The sequence below is a fragment of the Mandrillus leucophaeus genome, unplaced genomic scaffold (genome assembly GCF_000951045.1).
Source record: "Mandrillus leucophaeus isolate KB7577 unplaced genomic scaffold, Mleu.le_1.0 Scaffold81, whole genome shotgun sequence".
NCBI classification, from domain to species: Eukaryota; Metazoa; Chordata; class Mammalia; order Primates; family Cercopithecidae; genus Mandrillus; species Mandrillus leucophaeus.
The window spans coordinates 2,328,044-2,347,362 of NW_012108808.1; the positions used below are offsets into that span (position 1 = coordinate 2,328,044).

At 33.1% G+C, this 19,319-nt stretch overlaps 1 protein-coding gene across 2 annotated transcripts in view; it reads right to left on the reverse strand.

Moving 5' to 3' along the window:
- Positions 1 to 19,319, reverse strand: part of SPOCK3 (sparc/osteonectin, cwcv and kazal-like domains proteoglycan (testican) 3) — a 516,259-nt gene that overhangs the window by 313,389 nt on the left and 183,551 nt on the right. For both annotated transcript variants that reach the window (XM_011967787.1, XM_011967788.1), the window contains exon 3: positions 309 to 354. In XM_011967787.1, the coding sequence (XP_011823177.1) occupies positions 309 to 354 (46 nt within the window). The remainder of the gene's footprint in view (positions 1 to 308; positions 355 to 19,319) is intronic.

The following is a 19,319-nucleotide window of genomic DNA, read 5'->3' on the forward strand; positions in this document are numbered from 1 at the left end:
CTTGAAAACTGGATGAAGTGACTTGTATCTACTGATAAAAATAAACCTGGTAACGTTCAGAAGCCCAAATCAGTCATCTAAAACATGTATCTAAAAATAAAAGACATCCTGACATAATCATGATAACTAATTGCTTACTTCTAAAAATATTATGCTGAAATATAAGTAATCATTGCATAAATTTTTCCATTCATGTAAGCTCTTGTATTTAGTATTTTCAAGCCTAACCACACAATAAATATCATTTCTAAAAGTACAATGATTATGAACATGTAAAGATTTTTATTTTAAAATAGTTAGACTCTTACCCTGATCGAAGGGTTTTCCCGGACTCCAAGTGCGGAAATAATCATCCTAAGGGGGAAAATAATGTGAATTGAGTGCATATGAGTAATTAAAATGCAAGGATTCATATAAAATCTAAAATTAAATATGAAACACAGAAGCTGTATACAAACCTCTACTTCCTGCAATGGCAAGCAGCAAATTATAAAATAAATAAATAAAAATAAAAAAGAAACAAGAGAAAAAGAATAGTTATCAAAAAGGAACACACTGTTTACAAGTTACAGAAATGTCTTCCAATAAATGTGTTCATTTTCATTGCAAGTCAATGGTTAATATAACAATTTAACTATTTTTGGTTGCCACTTCTCCTAAATATTACAATGCAATATTTTCAATTACAATTCAGTGCATAATATAACATGCAGATAATTACCCTAAGCTAATAAGCTATAAAGTATCTTACCAGTTTCCAATTATACAACTTCATTGTCCCCTAATACAACAGTAAGTGGAACTATTAATATAGCAGGGAAAATACCAAGTGATTCTGCAATGGCTCATAGAGTATAAATATGCTTTATTCAAATCATTCTCTTGTTAATCGAATATCTAAGGAGTTCATCAAAATGCAACCTAGAAGTCGAAAAACATGCACACCTAATTAAGTCCTGCCTAAAGTTTAATTCTTTAATATGGAAAAGAATCAATGCAATATATTTACAATATACTTAGTAAATATGACAGTATAGCACAAATGTAGGGCAAAGCATACTGGAAAGAATTTTGAAAAGTAAGGCCAAATAGACTGTCTATTTATTTACTGTTTTTTACCGCTCTAAAAGCCTTATAAAAGTTCCTCATTAATATCATATTTTATTATAAATTAAAAAGATGTCACTGTTGAAATTAATACACTGTTGTCACTATGGTAACCTGCCAGAAGAGAGTAGCACATCATGGTGAAGTTGTAACATTTCCAAGCTCTAAACTGTTAGACCCACTCAAGTCAGTTAATTGGAAAGCTACAGAAGCTACAGAATTCAAAAGGGGTAAGCAGAGATTCTTTCTCTTTGTGTAAATTTAAGGGGTACAAATGTAGTTTTGTTATATGAATATCACATAGTGGTGAAATCTCAACTTTTAGCGTAACCATCACCTGAATAGTGTGTACATTGTTCCCATTAAGAAATTTCTCAGCTCTCACCCCTCACACCCTCCCACCCTTCCAGGTGTCTCATGTGTATTATTTCACACTCTATGTCAATGTGTACACATTATTTAGCTCCCACTTATAAGTGAGAACATGAGGTGTTTGACTTTCTCTTTCTGAGTTGTTTCACTTAAAATAATGGCCTTCAGTTCCACCCATGTTGAGGCAAAAGACATTTCATTCCCTTTTTATGGCTGAATGGTATTCCATTTTCTTTTTGCAATCACATGTTGATGGACAGTTCGATTGAATCTAATATATTTACTCTTCTGAACAGTGCTGTGATAAACATATGAGTGCGGTTATCCTTTTTATATAATGACTTATCTTCCTTTTTTGAATCTTCTTTCTAGCCTCTTTTTCAGTATCTCCACTGTATAAGGAAGAAAATGCAGCATTGACTTCAATCATAGAAATAAATACAATCCTTTAATTTATTTATGAAAATTTTAAATTAAGTTTCAGGAGTTTTTTTTTTTAATGTGACAAACAGTTAATCAGTACTTTCTGAAATTGCACTCCACTAACTTCAAATTTCTTAAAAAATGAAACAAAGAGAAAAAAATGACATCATTGTAGTTGATACATTTATGTCCAGATAGGGTTATATTAAGAGGAAGACAAATTATAGCAATCTATACCCATAGGTTTTCCACTAAATAATCTAGGATTAGATTAAGAAAGGATAATGCTACTAGATAATTAAACAAACACTGATTATTTATTGTCTTTAAAACATTTTTAAATACAATTATAGCATGATACAATTCTTGGAAAATTAGACTTTCAAATTAAATTACTCCAATAAACGTCTCAAAACTTGAGCTGAGCAACATAACATACTCATTTAGTATCTTTTATTTTTAAAAATGTATCTTACTATTTGAGGATGATGACTATTATTCATTCCAAGCGTGGGGAGGAATTGGGCCGCTATGGTTTTACGTCTCTCCAGAAGCAGAACAGAAAGCTAGACATGCACACGTGAGTGATGGATTTGGAGACAGGCAAACCAGAATTTTAAGTCTGGCTCTACCACTCATTAGCTGCATCACTTTAGAAAAGATGATGGCCTAGACTATCCTCAGATTCCTGTGATGAAAGCTGGAAAAATAATCTCTACCTATTTGAGGGGGAGATATTGGGATTAGTTATCAACTGTGTAAAATGCCAGCACCATATCTGGAATAAAGGAGGTGCTATATCTTAATAGTTACTCATAAGGGTCAAGTTAATGTCTGTCAGTGTCTTTGGGTAACACCATGGACAAGCTGTCATTACTGCTCACCAAATCCTTTGTTTTTCTGATTTCTTACAAGCAGCCATAAACTCATCCTCCTCCTATTTTCAAATCCAATGCTCTCTCAAAAAAAAAAAAAAGTCAAATGTAGCAAATTTTTAAATACCTACATTTATTGCTATAGTAAATGCAAGAAGAAAAATGTTTTTGCTGTCATCTCAGATTATTCTGACATGGTACAGCTACCAGTGGCAACACCCAAAAAGACATGGTTAAGTTTTTATTGTAATAGTGACTCCATTCATATAAACATCACAGAGTCCAAGAAGGCTTTGAAAAGCTGTAGAACTGACATTGTAAGCACTGAAGTCACATAATGTCAAAGCAGCATGTTTCACACAACACATAGTGTTTGCAATACTGAATACCTGAATAGATGAGCAGGAATTAGGGGGGATGTATATTTAAAAAGAATATAATTTTAAAATCTAACCTCAACCACATTTAATGATCTTCCTTCAGAATAATATGGTCAAGCTTGGTGCATTTGGGACCACAGCTATATAAAAATCTATAATCACAATTGTGAAACATGAACTTGGTTCTCTTGGTTATGTTAAGGGCAATCTTGAAGTCTGACCATGGTGGGGATCAGACATATATATGATGGAAAAGGAAGGTAGCCCCACTACTAAGCCATTTTTAGATATATTCTTTGTGTTCTGACATCATTAGACATTTTTTTTTAATTAAAAAAAAAAACAGTTTCACTTCATTAAATCTTAGGAATTTTTGTCAGGATGAGAAATAAAAGTATTTTCATGTAAGTGTTCATTCAGGCACAATTTCTTTTGTTTCAAAACTTTTGTGTGAATATTGGTTGTTCTCAGGCTTCAATTTATATCCAAAATAAGCCAACTAGGGATTTAGAAAACAACTGCAAGAGATGTTTTCAATTGGAGAAATTCTGGGTTTAAATGACTGAAACCAATCCTGAGTGTTTCAAGAAGCAAAGTTGGATTCTTGTCACACACGTTCAAAAACTTATGGAGTGAATTACAGATACCATTAGAATTTAATATTAAAGCATTGCCAACTTCTTGTAGTTATAGAAATAATAATTGCAAGTTGTCCACAAAATAAAGTCTACATAAAAATTGGGCTTAGGTGTTTTATTGTTTAAACTGTCTTTTTCCTTGTAGTTTTAATGCTGTGTCCTTTTCTCTAATTTTAAATTAAAAATATATGTGCACTTTATTGAATACATCTATGTATTGTAGAGCATAGTTTCTCATCCTTAGCATTATTGATAGTTTGAGCCAGATAATTCTTTGTTGTGTTAGGGGTAGGGAGACTATTCTGTGCATTGATCACTATTTAGTACCATCCTCTGCTTCTACTCATGAGATGCTAGTGGGGACACTCCCTCAAGGTGTGACAAAAGGGAAATGTAACAAGTTATTGCCAAATATCCTCTGGAAGAAAAATCACTCTTGTGAAGACAGCTGATGTAGAGTTGTTGGTAAATAAAGACAAATGAATCAAACTACCTTACAACAAAGTACTGCTACTAGTAGCAGATTTTCTGCACACATATTTTATAATATTGAAAGCATATTAAACATTCTATTTTAAATGCAGATTTTTGTGTAATATTTTATTAAGAACATTTTACAACTGTATGAGTTTTTTCTCCAAAATATTTAATGGCTATATAATACCCTTTGGTATCGACTTACTGTCATTTATTTAACTAAGCTCTCATATGTCTATGCCCTATGCCTTTATATTGCTTATCATATTTAGCTATAATAAATAACATACAAATATATCTGACTAAATGTCTATTTTCTTATAAATACAAAACATAACTATAAGTTCAGAAAGGTGATTAGTGAAAATAAACACCACACCCAGTATCGAGAAGCTAATTTCCTGTTCCAATAACTGGTTACAACTAGACTTTGTACAGGTGAAGTGGGTCGGAAGGATAAGCTTACATGGAAAGGTCAACTGTTTGGCTCATTTGTGTCCACACAGCTACGTCTGTACTGATAAACTCTCCCATTGTCTGAAGGAATAATTTGGATTGGCACAGAACTAGGTCAGAGATTGCTTAAGCATCCTCATAGATTTTGATACAGAATCAATTGGGAATAGGAGATCTTGATGCCCAAAAGCTCCATAAATGCCTATAGATGAATATAAAAAGAGTAACACTCAGCCATTATGTTAGCCATTATTAAGCCATTTAAGCCATCCCAGTGGCATGAAGAACTGTTTCGGCAATAAAGTCTTTCTAAAATCTATGTTTGAAAAAAAATGCTTACAAAGCATCACACTTTTAAATATTAGTAAACAGAGACACTATTGAAGTCTACTGAACACAATTTTGTTGCATATTTTCACAACTATTTGGCAATTTATATTAACTGCTTTAAAGTATTTTAAAACTATGGAAAAAAGATCACATCATTATAAAGTGAGACACAGAGGATAATACTTTTGAAGGCACACTTCAAATATAAAATGAATGTCAAAGTGATGATTATCAATTGTAACTATTTTTGTTATAGTATGCTCATATTCTAAGCAAATATGACAGTCTCGATCTGGGTGAGGTATAGAATATTCTGGTGAATCTATATGAAAAGAGTTTAGCTAATAATATTCCTATAGTATTTCACTTTCTTACCTGAAGTCTGATGTCACTAGGATTTCATATAAGACCTCTGTATAGAGTCATCCATTTGAAATACATACAAACGAACGTTAGATTCAGCTATGGTACTGCCAACTATATTTATTAACATTTTATTATTAAAATGAACATCTTAGCAATACATTCTCCCTTAAAGTAATAGCATCAATGCTATACTATACCCAAAAAGCAGACAGCCTTTTCCAATAGTACTGTCTTACTTTTTTCTTTTTAATTCACAGTCCCAACTGACGTTACATTGTTTATTTTATTTTTTTCTCTTTTTTTTTTTTTTTTTTTTTTTTTTTAAGAGACGGAGTCTTGCTCAGTCGCCCAGGCTGGAGTGCGATGGCGCGATCTCAGCTCACTGCAAGCTCCGCCTCCCGGGTTCTCGCCATTCTCCTGCCTCAGACTCCGGAGTAGCCGGGACTACAGGCGCCCGCCACTACGCCTGGCTAGTTTTTTTGTATTTTTAGTAGAGACATTGTTTATTCTTAAGTCATTCAGGATTACATTTTATTATGTTAGTAGTTATTAATTGTATTTCATTAATGTATCACTGTTTAAAATGTTTAAAATGTCATTTTTCCTCTTGTTCCAAAAATAAATACCTCACTGTTTTAGGGATGATCTCGTTCACATAACAATTGGCTCCAATTTCAGTTAAATTAGGATGAAAAAAATAAACATTTAATAAAATGCTAAAAAGAATAATTATGAAGATTTAAGGATGAATTTGTCCTAGAACAAATTTTCAAATTTTAGCTTACCAATTTCAATTAATATATATTAGAATGAAAAATAAATATCGAAGAATGCAAACAGCAAGGAATAATAGAGCATCAGGGAAAAGACCAAGCTTTTAGAACAAGAAAAGTCTAGGCTTGAACCCTATATCTACCATTTACTCCGATATTTACACTCTTTCAATTTTATTTTCTGAAAATTGAGACTAATAATGTGTTAAGCTTCGTAAATATTAAATTAATGCATATAAACTATTAATATAGTTCTAGTTCACAATACGTATTTAAAAAATGGCATTAATTATTTTTATAGCCAGGAAAACCTTCTAGTATTTGTCACCGATCATTATGATGCTATAAGTAATATATCTATTAAATTATATCATGTAAAAACAAAAATTTTGAATAAAATATATGGTATATTTTAGGAAGATTATAAGATATGGAATAGGTGGTTGGAAAGCAGATTTTTTATAATTCCACTGTGACCCCTGACCCTTGACTTCTGATGCCATATGTACGTAAATTATGACCTTATTAATCTGCCAGTGTCATATCAGACTTAGGATTTTGAGTGGTACATAGCTGGTGACTTCAAGGAGCTCAGAATCTAATGTGAAAGCCAGATGCATTCAGAATGGACTAAGTATGTAAAGAGAAACCTATTCAAAGCATGATGGGAGCAAGAAGAGAAAACCAATAAATCACAAATGTTGCTAGTGAGAAGTCTTCATGGGGAACCTAACTTATAAACAGGTTGATACAGGACATAGGAACCCAAAAATTTAATTTCCCAAGGTATCTGAAGTATTACCTAGTTCTTCCTAAATTTAGAGATAAAGAATCCAAAGCTTCTGTTGTATAGGCATAGATGATCTCCAAAGATGACCTTTATCAATGGCTTTCCTCACTGCATATTCATCCTGCTACTTACTCATAACAAAAGATGAATTTTCATCCTCCTCCCCTTGAATAGCATATGTTTTTATGACTGTGACTAATAATATGTGGCAGAATGGCATTCAGGACATTCTAGTGCTATTTCATGAGAAACCTTTCTTCCAACCACCATAAGAGAAACCCAAGCCACACAGAGAAGCCATTTGTCTATATCCCTTGCAGAGCTACCAGATGACATCCAAAATCAACTACCAAACATGTGAGAGAACTGTTTTGAACTTCCAAGTGACTCAAAACTAGGCATCCATTTTGCTGCCATCACTTTAGAGACTCAAAGTGAGAAGCAGCCAGCTAGTAAAGTCAGAATATGATATCGTAAGATAAAATAATAAACTGTGGTTTTAAGCCACTACATTTTGGGCTGGTTTTTAGTGGACTGGTTTGCTGCAGAACAATGAATAGCTGGAAGGTCTCCAGGTTATACAATTAGTCAATGGCTAAGATGAAAAAAAATATACAAGATCTTGAGTCAGGTCAAGTGTGTCTTTCATAACACCACATCTTCAGATACACAGATACAGAACCTCCAAACAATCCCTTGTTCACAGGATTTTGCTGTAATTAATCATGTAAATCCAGTGTCCTTCCCCTACTGAGCATCTGATGCTAAATGTTGGCTTTAGTCTTAGAAAATGGTTATGTAAGCCTGTAGACGAATCTTAGAGAAAATCCTGAGGAATCATGCAGAAACTTGGCTCTGCGTATGTATTCCATCCATATTTCTCTGAGATTTTCTTTCTTATTCACTGGCTTATTTTCCCTTCTGGATTTTTCATTAATCCCCTACTACCCATCAGTTATTCTGAATCCAAACTTACTTTCCTGACTAACGTCCCAATCTTGACCTACTGGTTTCTACTAAGTCTTGCTTGAAAGCAACAACCATCACTGTTGAATTATTTTGTCCACAAGCCAGTAAGTGGAAAAATGGGTCCTAGTCTCAAATTCCACCTAAACAGAACATAATTACAAACACAATAAAAATTACAGAAAGTGTTTTGGGCTCCTAGTCTTCTCCAGGAAAGAAAAAATTGGGCCAGAAGTTCCACACTGAAAGGTCCTACTTTTTTCCAAGGAGAAGGTCAACCAGCCAAATATTCATAATTGGGGGAAGTATAAATGACGGGGAGACCCCTGATTTTTAACCTTTCTACAACCATTTTATTTTCATTAAAGTCTCCATAATCAAAGCAAAGTTTAATATGCTATTGTTCCACTTATTGACAAATGCTTTGTTAATTTTTATATATCTATACAGAAATATAAATAATATAATGATTTTGTAACTCTATGCTAAGGAGTTGGGAGGGAAATTTTCTATGATTTTTGTTTTTTTGTGATTACAATCTCCCAAACCCTGTCAAACCAAACTTCAGAATTTTCCTATTATAATTAACTTTTATTGCTTCCTCTGTTTTGATAGATCCACTAAATCATAAGGCTTTGCTAGTTCTAAAGCTAAAAAATAGCAATGGCAGTCTATTCTTTTTGGAAATATGTTATATATTATGGCATATATATGATCTCATTTACACATCTCATCTTAGTATGGGAAGAATGGCTAGCATAATAGTTAAGCCAATACATTTCACAAAAGAGGAAACTTTCCTGTGTAGAAATACTGAACACATGATTTGATCACAAAATAGATTAGGTAAAGCTTTGTCTGGGTATAGAGGAATTATCTATATGAGACAAACTATCTGTTTCAAGCCCCCAAGTGTTAACATTTATTACCCAGGTAGCACTCATTTTTCCATGTTGTGTACTAGAATCCTGAAAGAATTCATTTATAACACTTTGGTGAGCCCTTTATTTTTTACAGAGCATTTTACGCTCTCTGACTCACCACAGATTAAAAACATAAATAAAATAAATTGTGTCAAAAGGACAGTGCCATTGGGACAATTCCTCATTTGTCTCTGAAAGCCTCTGAAAATTGAGGTTAGAATACCTCTGAATATATAGAGAATATGTACTGGTTAATTTTACATTGATATACAAAACTTATGATTCATTTATCTCAGAGAAAGGCACAAAGAAATACTTTGCCTCAGTGAATAAATTAAGAACTTTTTTTGTTTGTTTGTTTTATTATACTTTAAGTTCCAGGGTACATGTGCACAACGTGCAGGTTTGTTACATATGTATACATGTGCTATGTTGGTTTGCTGCACCCATTAACTTGTCATTTACATTAGGTATTTCTCCTAATGCTACCTCTCCCCTGGCCCCCCACCTCCTGACAGGCCCTGGTATGAGATGTCCCCTACCCTGTGTCCATGTGTTCTCATTGTTCAATTCCCACTTATGAGTGAGAACATGTGGTGTTTGATTTTCTGTCCTTGTGATAGTTCGCTGAGAATGATGGTTTCCAGCTTCATCCATGTCCCTGCAAAGGACATGAACTCATCCTGTTTTATGGCTGCATAGTATTCCATGGTATATATGTGCCATATTTTGCTAATCCAGTCTATCACTGATGGACATTTGGGTGGGTTTCAAGTCTTTGCTATTGTGAATAGTGCCACAATAAACATACCTGTGCATGTGTCTTTATAGTAGCATGATTTATACTACTTTGGGCATATACCCAGTAATGGAATCGCTGGGTCAAATGGTATTTCTAGTTCTAGATCCCTGAGGAATTGCCACACTGTCTTCCACAATGGTTGAACTAATTTACACTCCCAACAGTGTAAAAGCGTTCCTATTTCTCCACATCCTCTCCAGCATCTGTTTCCTGACTTTTTAATGATCGCCATTCTAAGCGGTGTGAGATGGTATCTCATTGTGTTAAGAACTTTTAAATATTAAGAATCTTCATTGTAACTATACAGACATTAACACATGTAAAAACATTTAAGAAAAATAGTGGTTTGAATTTATTACTCTCTCACCCTCTACCAGGAACTGTTCTGCACACTTTACTCTCAATATCTGCAAGAGGTAAGTGATTCTATCACTCCCATTGTACAGATGGGAAAGTGAAGCAAAGAGAGATTACATAATCTGCTAAAGGTTACACAACTATTTAGAAGTACTCTTGGAATCTGAATCCCGGAAGTGTAGTCCAAAGCCTGCATTTGAAACCATTCCAGCATACCACAGGTCAGCAGCTATGATGGCCTATGGGCCAGGCCCACAATTTGTTTTTGTAAATAAAGTTTTATTAGCCACAATCCTTCTTTTACAGGTTATATCTACTTTAGTGCTTACCACAGCAGAGATAAATAGTTAAGACTGAGGCCATAAGGCCTGAAAAGCTTAAAATATTCACTCTCTGGTCTTTTACTGAAAAAGACCACTGTACTAAACTATATTATACTATCTTATACCTCACCCCCAAAAGAAGGCTTAAAAAAGTGAAAAAACAATATTTAATGGAATACTTCTCTATTTCCATACAGGAAACAAGAAAAAACTTTTGTGGAGATGGAGAAGATGTTTCTTGTTCTTAAAGAACATTATTAATTTTAACAATGTTAATAGAATTTGCATAATTCTATTCTAAAACCTTAATGTCTCTAAATTTTCTAAATACTTTTCTTTTTCTTTTCTGATCATCAGTATCTCATCTAACTTTGGATACAATCTACAGATGAATGTATCATATTTTTAGAAACAGAAATCACGATGTATATTCTGAAGCCAAGGAAAATAAGATTATAAAAAGCTTTATGATGTACTATTCAGAAAAAGTTTTAGACACAGGTTGCAAATATCTATTCTACATTTTTATGATCCTCAATTTAAAGTGAAAATCAAAGGCTAAATTAAGGTCAAGCACCTCTAAGTACCAAAAACATGCTTCGAATCCTAGAATGCTTCTTAGATCAGTAAATCAAAACTTTAGATACTGTTTACTGATTAAGCAAAATAACAATACCAATATTTCCATATTTATTTTGCATTCTTTGTAAAAATGTATGTTTCTATATGTGCAATAAATATAAATATTAATACATTTGTATTATATTAATAATGTAAAAATATTTATAGTATTTTCATATTTATTTTACATTTGATATTTATAATGGCATTATCTTAGAGTTTATAATTCATAATTTTAAATCATCTATGATGCTTAATACTGAATATAGTTTATAAGACTAATTATATCATCAAATATAAATAAAAAATAAATTTATATAACATAAATATTAAATGCATGTCAGTCTGATTAAATATTTTCATATAGAGTCAACAAAAATACAGAGCTGTTCAAAATTTCAACCAAATACTGTGTAAAATAAATAACAGTCATCATAAATGAAAGTAAAATAATAGTTACCTTTTTAAGAAAGTGCTATCCTGAAAAATGGTGCATTCATTGTTTCATTATTGCATCAAGAATGTATTTCTGTGCTTTTTCCCCCTCTAATAGCAAAAATAAGCAATTTTGTATTGTATACTGGTTAGGGATTAAGGAGGATATGTTTATCACTGAACTTTAATTATTTCCCTCTGAGTTCTTTATTGTGATTAATACCTGTGAATATCTTTTTTGAACATATCTGTTTTTAGACACAAACTAAAAGCTGTTTTGTTCCCACTGAGTTTTTATTTTTGTTTTTAAAATGCTATGTTTAATTTATTTCATTGTTGTCATTTGGTTTCTACATGTATAAATTGAGAATCTGATGCATAGTTGCTGTTATTTGTAGTAATAGTGTTACATTCATAGTTCATGGTTTCTAAAATCTGTGAACTAAAATATGATTCATTCTTATCTAAAAGCTTTGCTTTGTGACTATCATATTCTTTATTATCTCTTTAACATTATATAAACAAAAGACTTTCAAAACACCCTTTGCACTATTCGAAAATTTAGTATGTGCATATATTGGGGTTTGTCCAAATATTTGGTTTTAAATTTCACCTTTTTCAAAACGCTGAGATAATACTGCCAAATAATCAACCTGAAAGTCAAAACAGAATTATAATAATCAGCAGAGGGTCATGTGGAAGATAGCAGCTAACAACAATTCCCAGAAATCCACTTGAGTTTGCAGTGGCAGTACGTGATTCTCCCCCTTTTTTAGCAAAAAGATTTATCACTTTTCTATAGGTATAAAATAAATTATGCCAAAATTTAGCAGCTTAGAACAACAGACATTTATCTTACACTTTCTGAGTATCAGAAATCTGGGCATGATTTAGTTGAATGCTGCTGCCTGCAACTCTTCCACGAGGCTGAAACCAAGGTGTCAACCAGGGCTGCCTGCTCCGCTGAAGTATTGACCAATTATCTTCCAACACTTCACCTATTTGGGAGCAGGATTTTGTTCCTGGTTAAGTTTTGAACTGAGGGCTTCAGTTCCTCACTGACTCAGTTCAAGTTCCTTGCCACATGGGCCTCTCCACTGGGCAAATCACATCTTGGTTTCCCTTAATGTGGGAATTCCAAGAGAGCGTGAGAAGATGGGTAATATGGAATGCGATCTTTCTAAAGATGATTTCAAAATGACATCCTATCGCTATAGCACTGTTTGGGAGAAGTGAGTCACTAGCCCGAATTTGAGCACAAAAGCATGAATACCAGAATGTCGGGATCATGGCGGCCATCTTAGAGGCTCTCTTCCACACAGGGAGGGCAAGAAGTTGCTGGAAAATCTCTGGAAACTCTTTTTCTCATTTGACAAAATAGTGATTCATTTTTTCTAATGTCAGGATTTTCAAAGAAAGAGAGGTCAAATCTCACTCATTTCCTTTAAAAAAATTTTATGGATACGTAATAGTTATACATATTTATAGAGTACCTATAATGTTTTGATACAAGTTTACAATGTGTAATGATCAAATCAGGGAAATTGAAATATCCATCACCTCAAGCATGTATCATTTTTGGTTTAGGAACATTCCAATTCCATTCTTACTTATTTTGAAATATACAACAAGTTATTGTTAACTAAAATTGCCCTATTGTGCCCTCATTTTGTTTAATTTCAAATTCAGTAAACTTTACTGTGTGTTCCTGTACTATTTGGCAGCACTTCTAAAACTATTTGTCATTAAGAACCACTTATTTTCCCCCCAATCGATTACAGAACAAACCTTTTATAAAATACAAGAAAATTAACCACTTAAAACTTGAAATAAAAACAAAGACATGAAAAATACAAAAGTAAATTCATTGCTATTAGAATGAATCAATATATAATTTTTTTTCTGTTAAGTTGCTGTGAAAGCTTTTCGAATGCTGACACTCAATTTCTGCACCCATCCCACTCAGGTTACAGAGCAGCATCACTCTGTGGACGATTCTTTGAGCCACATTGATCTCTATAACATAGAGAAATGTAGTTAGAGATGTGTCTCCCAGACTTGCTGCCTCAAAAGTTGCAATTTCTGATAAAAATCTACAAATTCAACCAATAATAAAATGTCACATCTCCAAAAGTCTGTGAATATTTCAGTTAATTTGATAACTGGGAAAAGTACAATTAAATCATTTTTGTTTATGATAAAGGGAGATAAACACAATAACAATATTTTGCTTCTTTCTTTTTGTTTTTTAGAGATGAAGTCTTACTCTGTACCCAGGCCGAAATTCAGTAGCATGACCACAGCTCCCTGCAATCTTGAATTCCTGGGATCAAGAGATCTTCCTACCTCAGCCTTGAAAGCAGCTACGACTACAAGTGCACACCACCACACCTGGTCAATATTTTACTTCTATTTTGTATGTGATTTAGGACATATATCTGTTCTTCTCTCTTGCATTAGTCTATGCCCATCAAGCAGCTATCAACAAATGTAGCCATGGAAGATAAATATATTTGCACATTTAAAAACTTACATGAAAATGAATCACAGCATTAACAAGAAAAGAGATGCCAAGCCATTGAAAGACATTGAGGGAAATGTCATATTACTAAGTGAAAGAAATCAGTCTACAATGGCTGTATACTGTATTATTCCAACAGTATGGCATTCTGGAAAAGGTAAAACTATTGAGGCATGAAAAGATCAATGGTTGCCAGGGTTTGGGTGGGGAGAAGAATGAGACAGAGCCAAGAGGATTTGGGGAACAGGGAAACTATTTAGTGCCATACTATAATGGTGGATACAGGCCATTATACTTTTGTCCAAACGAGTAGAATGAACAATATCAACAGTGAACCATAATGTAAACTATAGATTTTGGAGGCTAATGATATGTCCAGAAGGTTTATTAATTGTAACAAAGTGGGATCACTCTGGTAGGGATGGTGATCATGGGAGACCTGAGTACCGGAGGCAGACAGTATATGAGAAAACTCTGTACCTTCTGCTTGCTCAGTATTACTGGGAACCTAAAACTGTTCTAAAAAATAAAAGTATAGTATATTAAAAAATAAACCTCAGAAAAAGTTTATAACATAGCTAATATTATATAGTTTGCATTTTACATCTCTAATTATAATGAACTACACACAGTAGAAGATTTTAAATAATGCTTACACTCTATGCAATGGAAAACAATATAAAAATTGTACCGTGTATGTTCACAAATATCCCCTATAACAATAATCTACAAAATAAACAATTTTTTAAAACTGTACAAACTGCTTATTTTCTTAGGTGTCCGCTAATTAATTAGGCTTATGTAGCAAGGTGAAACTATTTTTTGTGTTAGCTGATATAATAGACAATAATGTATAACAAAAAAGTCAAAAAGATGTGATTTCAGACACCAAAAACTAAAAATTAGAAACATTCTAAATTTTATATATTCTTTTGATAACTTAGTTTGCTATTTTTATATCCTTTTAGAAACATATGAATAAATATATATTTACCATAATTAAGTCAACTCTGCACATGAGATTAAAATGAATATCTGGCAATCTGAGACTTATGTGCAAAACTATGCATGGAATTGAATTGATATTTTAGACATTGCATTAAAATATGCCAATTGAGATCAAAATAAGAAGTAAAAAATTGTACAGATGAAATAAACCAGAAGGTTTCTCATTTCATTTTATATTAAGTGACTTTAAATAATATATGCATCTAAAATAATGAGATTCCTTCAGTATGTATTTTATGATTTGAAAATGTCAGTTTTAAAAGGATAATAATTTACATAAAATATAGAGATAAGTTTTCAAAGGATAATCATTCTACATACACACACACACACACACACACACACACACTCCAAAATTCTTTACAGGCAAATAATCCTGCATTGTCTACTATTTTGCACTAATGTTATCTCAACTATAACAGAAAAAAAAAGCTATAGCCCAAATGAAAAGTGTAGAAATGAAACTCAAGGAAATGCACAAGATGTTCTTATCTAATTGCATCTTAGCTCAAACTACCAGAACATTTTTAAGAGAACAAGATTCCCTTTAGAATAATCCTGTGTACAGAAAGACAATATCTATATTACATGTGTTTTAAGTTAGAAAAAAAGAAAGTTGCTTTAAACATCTAAGACATAAAATGCTGCTTCCCTGTTCCTTCTTTTGAATAAAAGGAAAAGAATGATTTTCTAATGTGGCCCAATACTAAAGTTTAACAAATAATTGGTTTTATCGATGCTCTGTCCTCCTCATTTGCACCTTAATATGGCCCAAAGTTAAGTAAGTTTTAAATGTTATAGAAGAAAATATTACTATTGGTAACCATTGTAAGGTATTTTATACATTTCATTTCATTATTTATTGCACTTAGTACTTGCAGGTGAGTCCATTCATAAATGTAAGAGAGGAAAGAAAGATGGAAGGAAAGAAGGAAGAAAAGAAAAAAGGAGGCAACAGGAAGAGGAAACGTAACTTTAGTTTAACAAATTATTCCTTTAACACCTTTATGCCATACCATGGTAGCCTCTAACCACTGGAAGATGAAATACATAAACATAGTCTCTGCTGTCATGTAATTTACATTCTATAGAAAGAGTCATGGTAGCAACATAACGTAGCTACATGTTAATACAAAATGTTAAACCTTCCTTAGTTTGACATGATCAGGGTCAGAATGCATGCTATGCGAGCTATGGCTTAGGTATGATGTTTCATGCAGAAGTATTAACAAAAAGACAGAGATGCAAGAATGTATGAGAAATCTAGAAACTACAGGCACTATCAGATCAGAAACTCTGTATTATCAGGTCATAATATTTATTACGTGACTGTGTATCAAAATCACACAGGTCATAACTCTGTGTGCGTGTGTTTGTGTGTGTGTGTATGTGCAGAGGGATCTGGAGTATTGGGAAGGAATGGGGATGGGCGTAGGTATAGCAAAAGATAAAGTTGTCTGAGGTGAAATAGATAGGCAAACTCATAATCAGAGTTGGTTTTGCAAGATATATATTTCTTATTTATTTCCAGATTCAAAGCAAACCTAAGTATTTTAAGGTTGATGTATGCATTCTGGAAAAATCAACACATTAATATATTTTCATGAGTCCTTAATACCTAGAGAGAGTTCAGGTATTAAGTTTTTATTGAATAATAATAATAATAACCCATAATCACCTTATGATGCAGGTATCATCCATTACCTGAATTTACAGATAAGAGGTTAATTTTATTATGCTTCAATTTTCTAATGTTTAATTTTATTATTTAATTTCCAAGTGCAAGTAGCAATCTGCTATGGAAAATAATTTAGGAATCCTAACCTAAATTATTATTGCTTATTGATTTACTCAGCAAATACTTACAGTCCTCTTACATTGCAGCTCTAGGCAAAAGGTAAAGTGCCCCCTGTGTGCCTGGAGCTTACAGTCTGACTCTAGGGCTTTGTACTTAATACAGTTCTATATAATTTTTATAAATAAGAGAGCAGTTCTACAATCACTGGGAATATCTGTTTTTCTAAATTTATTCTATTTTGGCGTTTACATTTTATTCTTTGCATCTCCAAATGGGATCTGGGCAAATCAAAAAAAAAAAAAAAAGAAGAAGAACTCTCTAGCGATTACAACAGTATATGCACAGAAATCTTAGATGCAGGCTCAAAGATACTGTCAAATATAAGAAAAGGAAACATTGAAACACCTGTGAATATCTGAGGTACATTTTGAAAACACAGAACTAAACCTTATCTCTTTCCTCTTCAAAATGTGCTAGTCTTCACAACTTTCAAAACTATTAATGACTTTTCAAAGCTTCCCACAAAATTGTTTTGTCAGTATTCATTCATGAGGAACGACCTATATCCTTGATAGAATCTAATTTATGCTCCTTGCTGTGTTTCCTTTTAACATTCCTGGATTTAATTAGCTGTAATAAACTGTTCCTCTTGACAAGAAATACAGTTTCTTGGTTTAATTCCATGTCTATAGAAATTTAGAATCAGCATCCAATAGAAACGGGGGAAACTCTTTATAGACTAAATACATCAAGAAAATAAATGTCCATGGAACATGGTGAAAAGGGCCATTTCCTTAGTTTTCATCAGTGATTAGATGCCAAAAACACGTAAGAAAGAAAAAAAATCAAATGTAATAGTCAACTTCTCTGTGAATGTGTGATTAATAATGCCAGTCAATTGAATCTTGTAAGCAGCTCAGAACGTTGTTAATTACAGTTCAGGGGAAAGCAAATTCAATATCAAACACTTTTAAGCAAAAGTAAATGGGATTTTATGGTGTTGGCAACTGTAATGTGTTTTGAGCAGTGCTGAGCTACTTTATACGTTAGCATAGTTGTTTATGGACTTGGTGATATGATATTTAAAACGTACTATAATATCGGTATTAAATTAGATCAGAAACTGTGCCTACCAGTTTCAGGGTGGGAGGCCATATGTGCTATAAAGATAAAAGGATTTAGACAGTTGAAAAAGCAGTGAGTAGAGTTTAAAATCCCTACAATGAAGAAGTTGAGAGAATCTGCTATCTGCGGGGAGCAGGTAATTTCTCACCAAGCAGAGTTCTTGCAAAATGCATAGATGGCAAATTTGCCTTTAACAGATGTTCTCCACTCCCACCATTTTCCAAACCTGAGTACTTTTCATGGGTTTTGGCCTTAGAACTATATATGTCCCTAATATTCAACTGCTTACTCTCTAAGTTAGTTCACCTTACAGGTCAAGAGACAATTTGCCATCAGTATTGTCTGATTTATGTTCTGTTACACTAGTGGCTGAGGAAGTGAGAAGGCATAAGAAGGTCAGTTGACACTAAGGAATGCCACTTGCAAACAAGTTTCCAATTGTCCCAACAATTAGTTATTTGATTGATTAACTTTCCTTTTATATTGCAAACATTCCCTGAGAACATGCAATCGGTCATTCCTAAGAAGTAATTACAGCAATCTTCAGCAGTACTACACTCTTATTAACGGAAATGAGCCTTTCTCTCATCTCCACCCAAAAGAAATATAAGGACAAAGAGTCATTTAAGATCGTATAGCATTTTAGGAAAGCAGAGCTCTAAGAGGGATATCTAAACAGAATGTTTAAAAATCTATAGGGCAGCTTGAGGGATTAGGTTAAGAGTGAAATTTAGAAGAGTAAGCGGAATGACAAAAACAACAGCTGCCATGCAATTTTGACTCATATTTTGATGGTAGTCATACTATCTACCTCTACCTACTGAGATAGAAAAACAAATGACATGTTAGATTATCTCTTGCAAGGAGGCTGGAAGGAGGCACACCCACCAGAAGTCAAAAGGAGATCTTGAAATTATTGTTTTCTCTGCCAACTTCTTATCTTATCTTGATGATTATGTCCTATATTCTTCTTGTTGCCCAGGCTGGAGTGCAATGGTGCGATCTCGGCTCACTGCAATCTCCGCTTGCCTCCCAGATTCAAGCAATTCTCCTACCTCAGCCTCCCGAGTAGCTGGGATTACAGATGTCCTATATTCTTGATGATGATATCCTATATTCTTCAAAGAATACTTCTTTGAAGCTCACCCAAAAAATTCCTGTTTTTGCTCTTATGCTGGCTTTTGAGGCAGCATGGCATAGCAGAAAATCTAGAAATAATACAGACAGGTGAAAGTTCTAGCTCAACAACTAACTGGTAAAGGTCACTGAAAAACTTATATACTTTCAGCTTCAATTTCTTCAACTGAAAAACTGTGAATAGTATCACCTTTGCTGGGCTTTGAAGATATTACTACATGGAACACATAAATACACCAAACACAATTTCTGGCATTTAACAAACTTTCAGTAAATAAAGTGTTGATGTCTTCTTCTTCTTCTTTTTTTTTTTTTT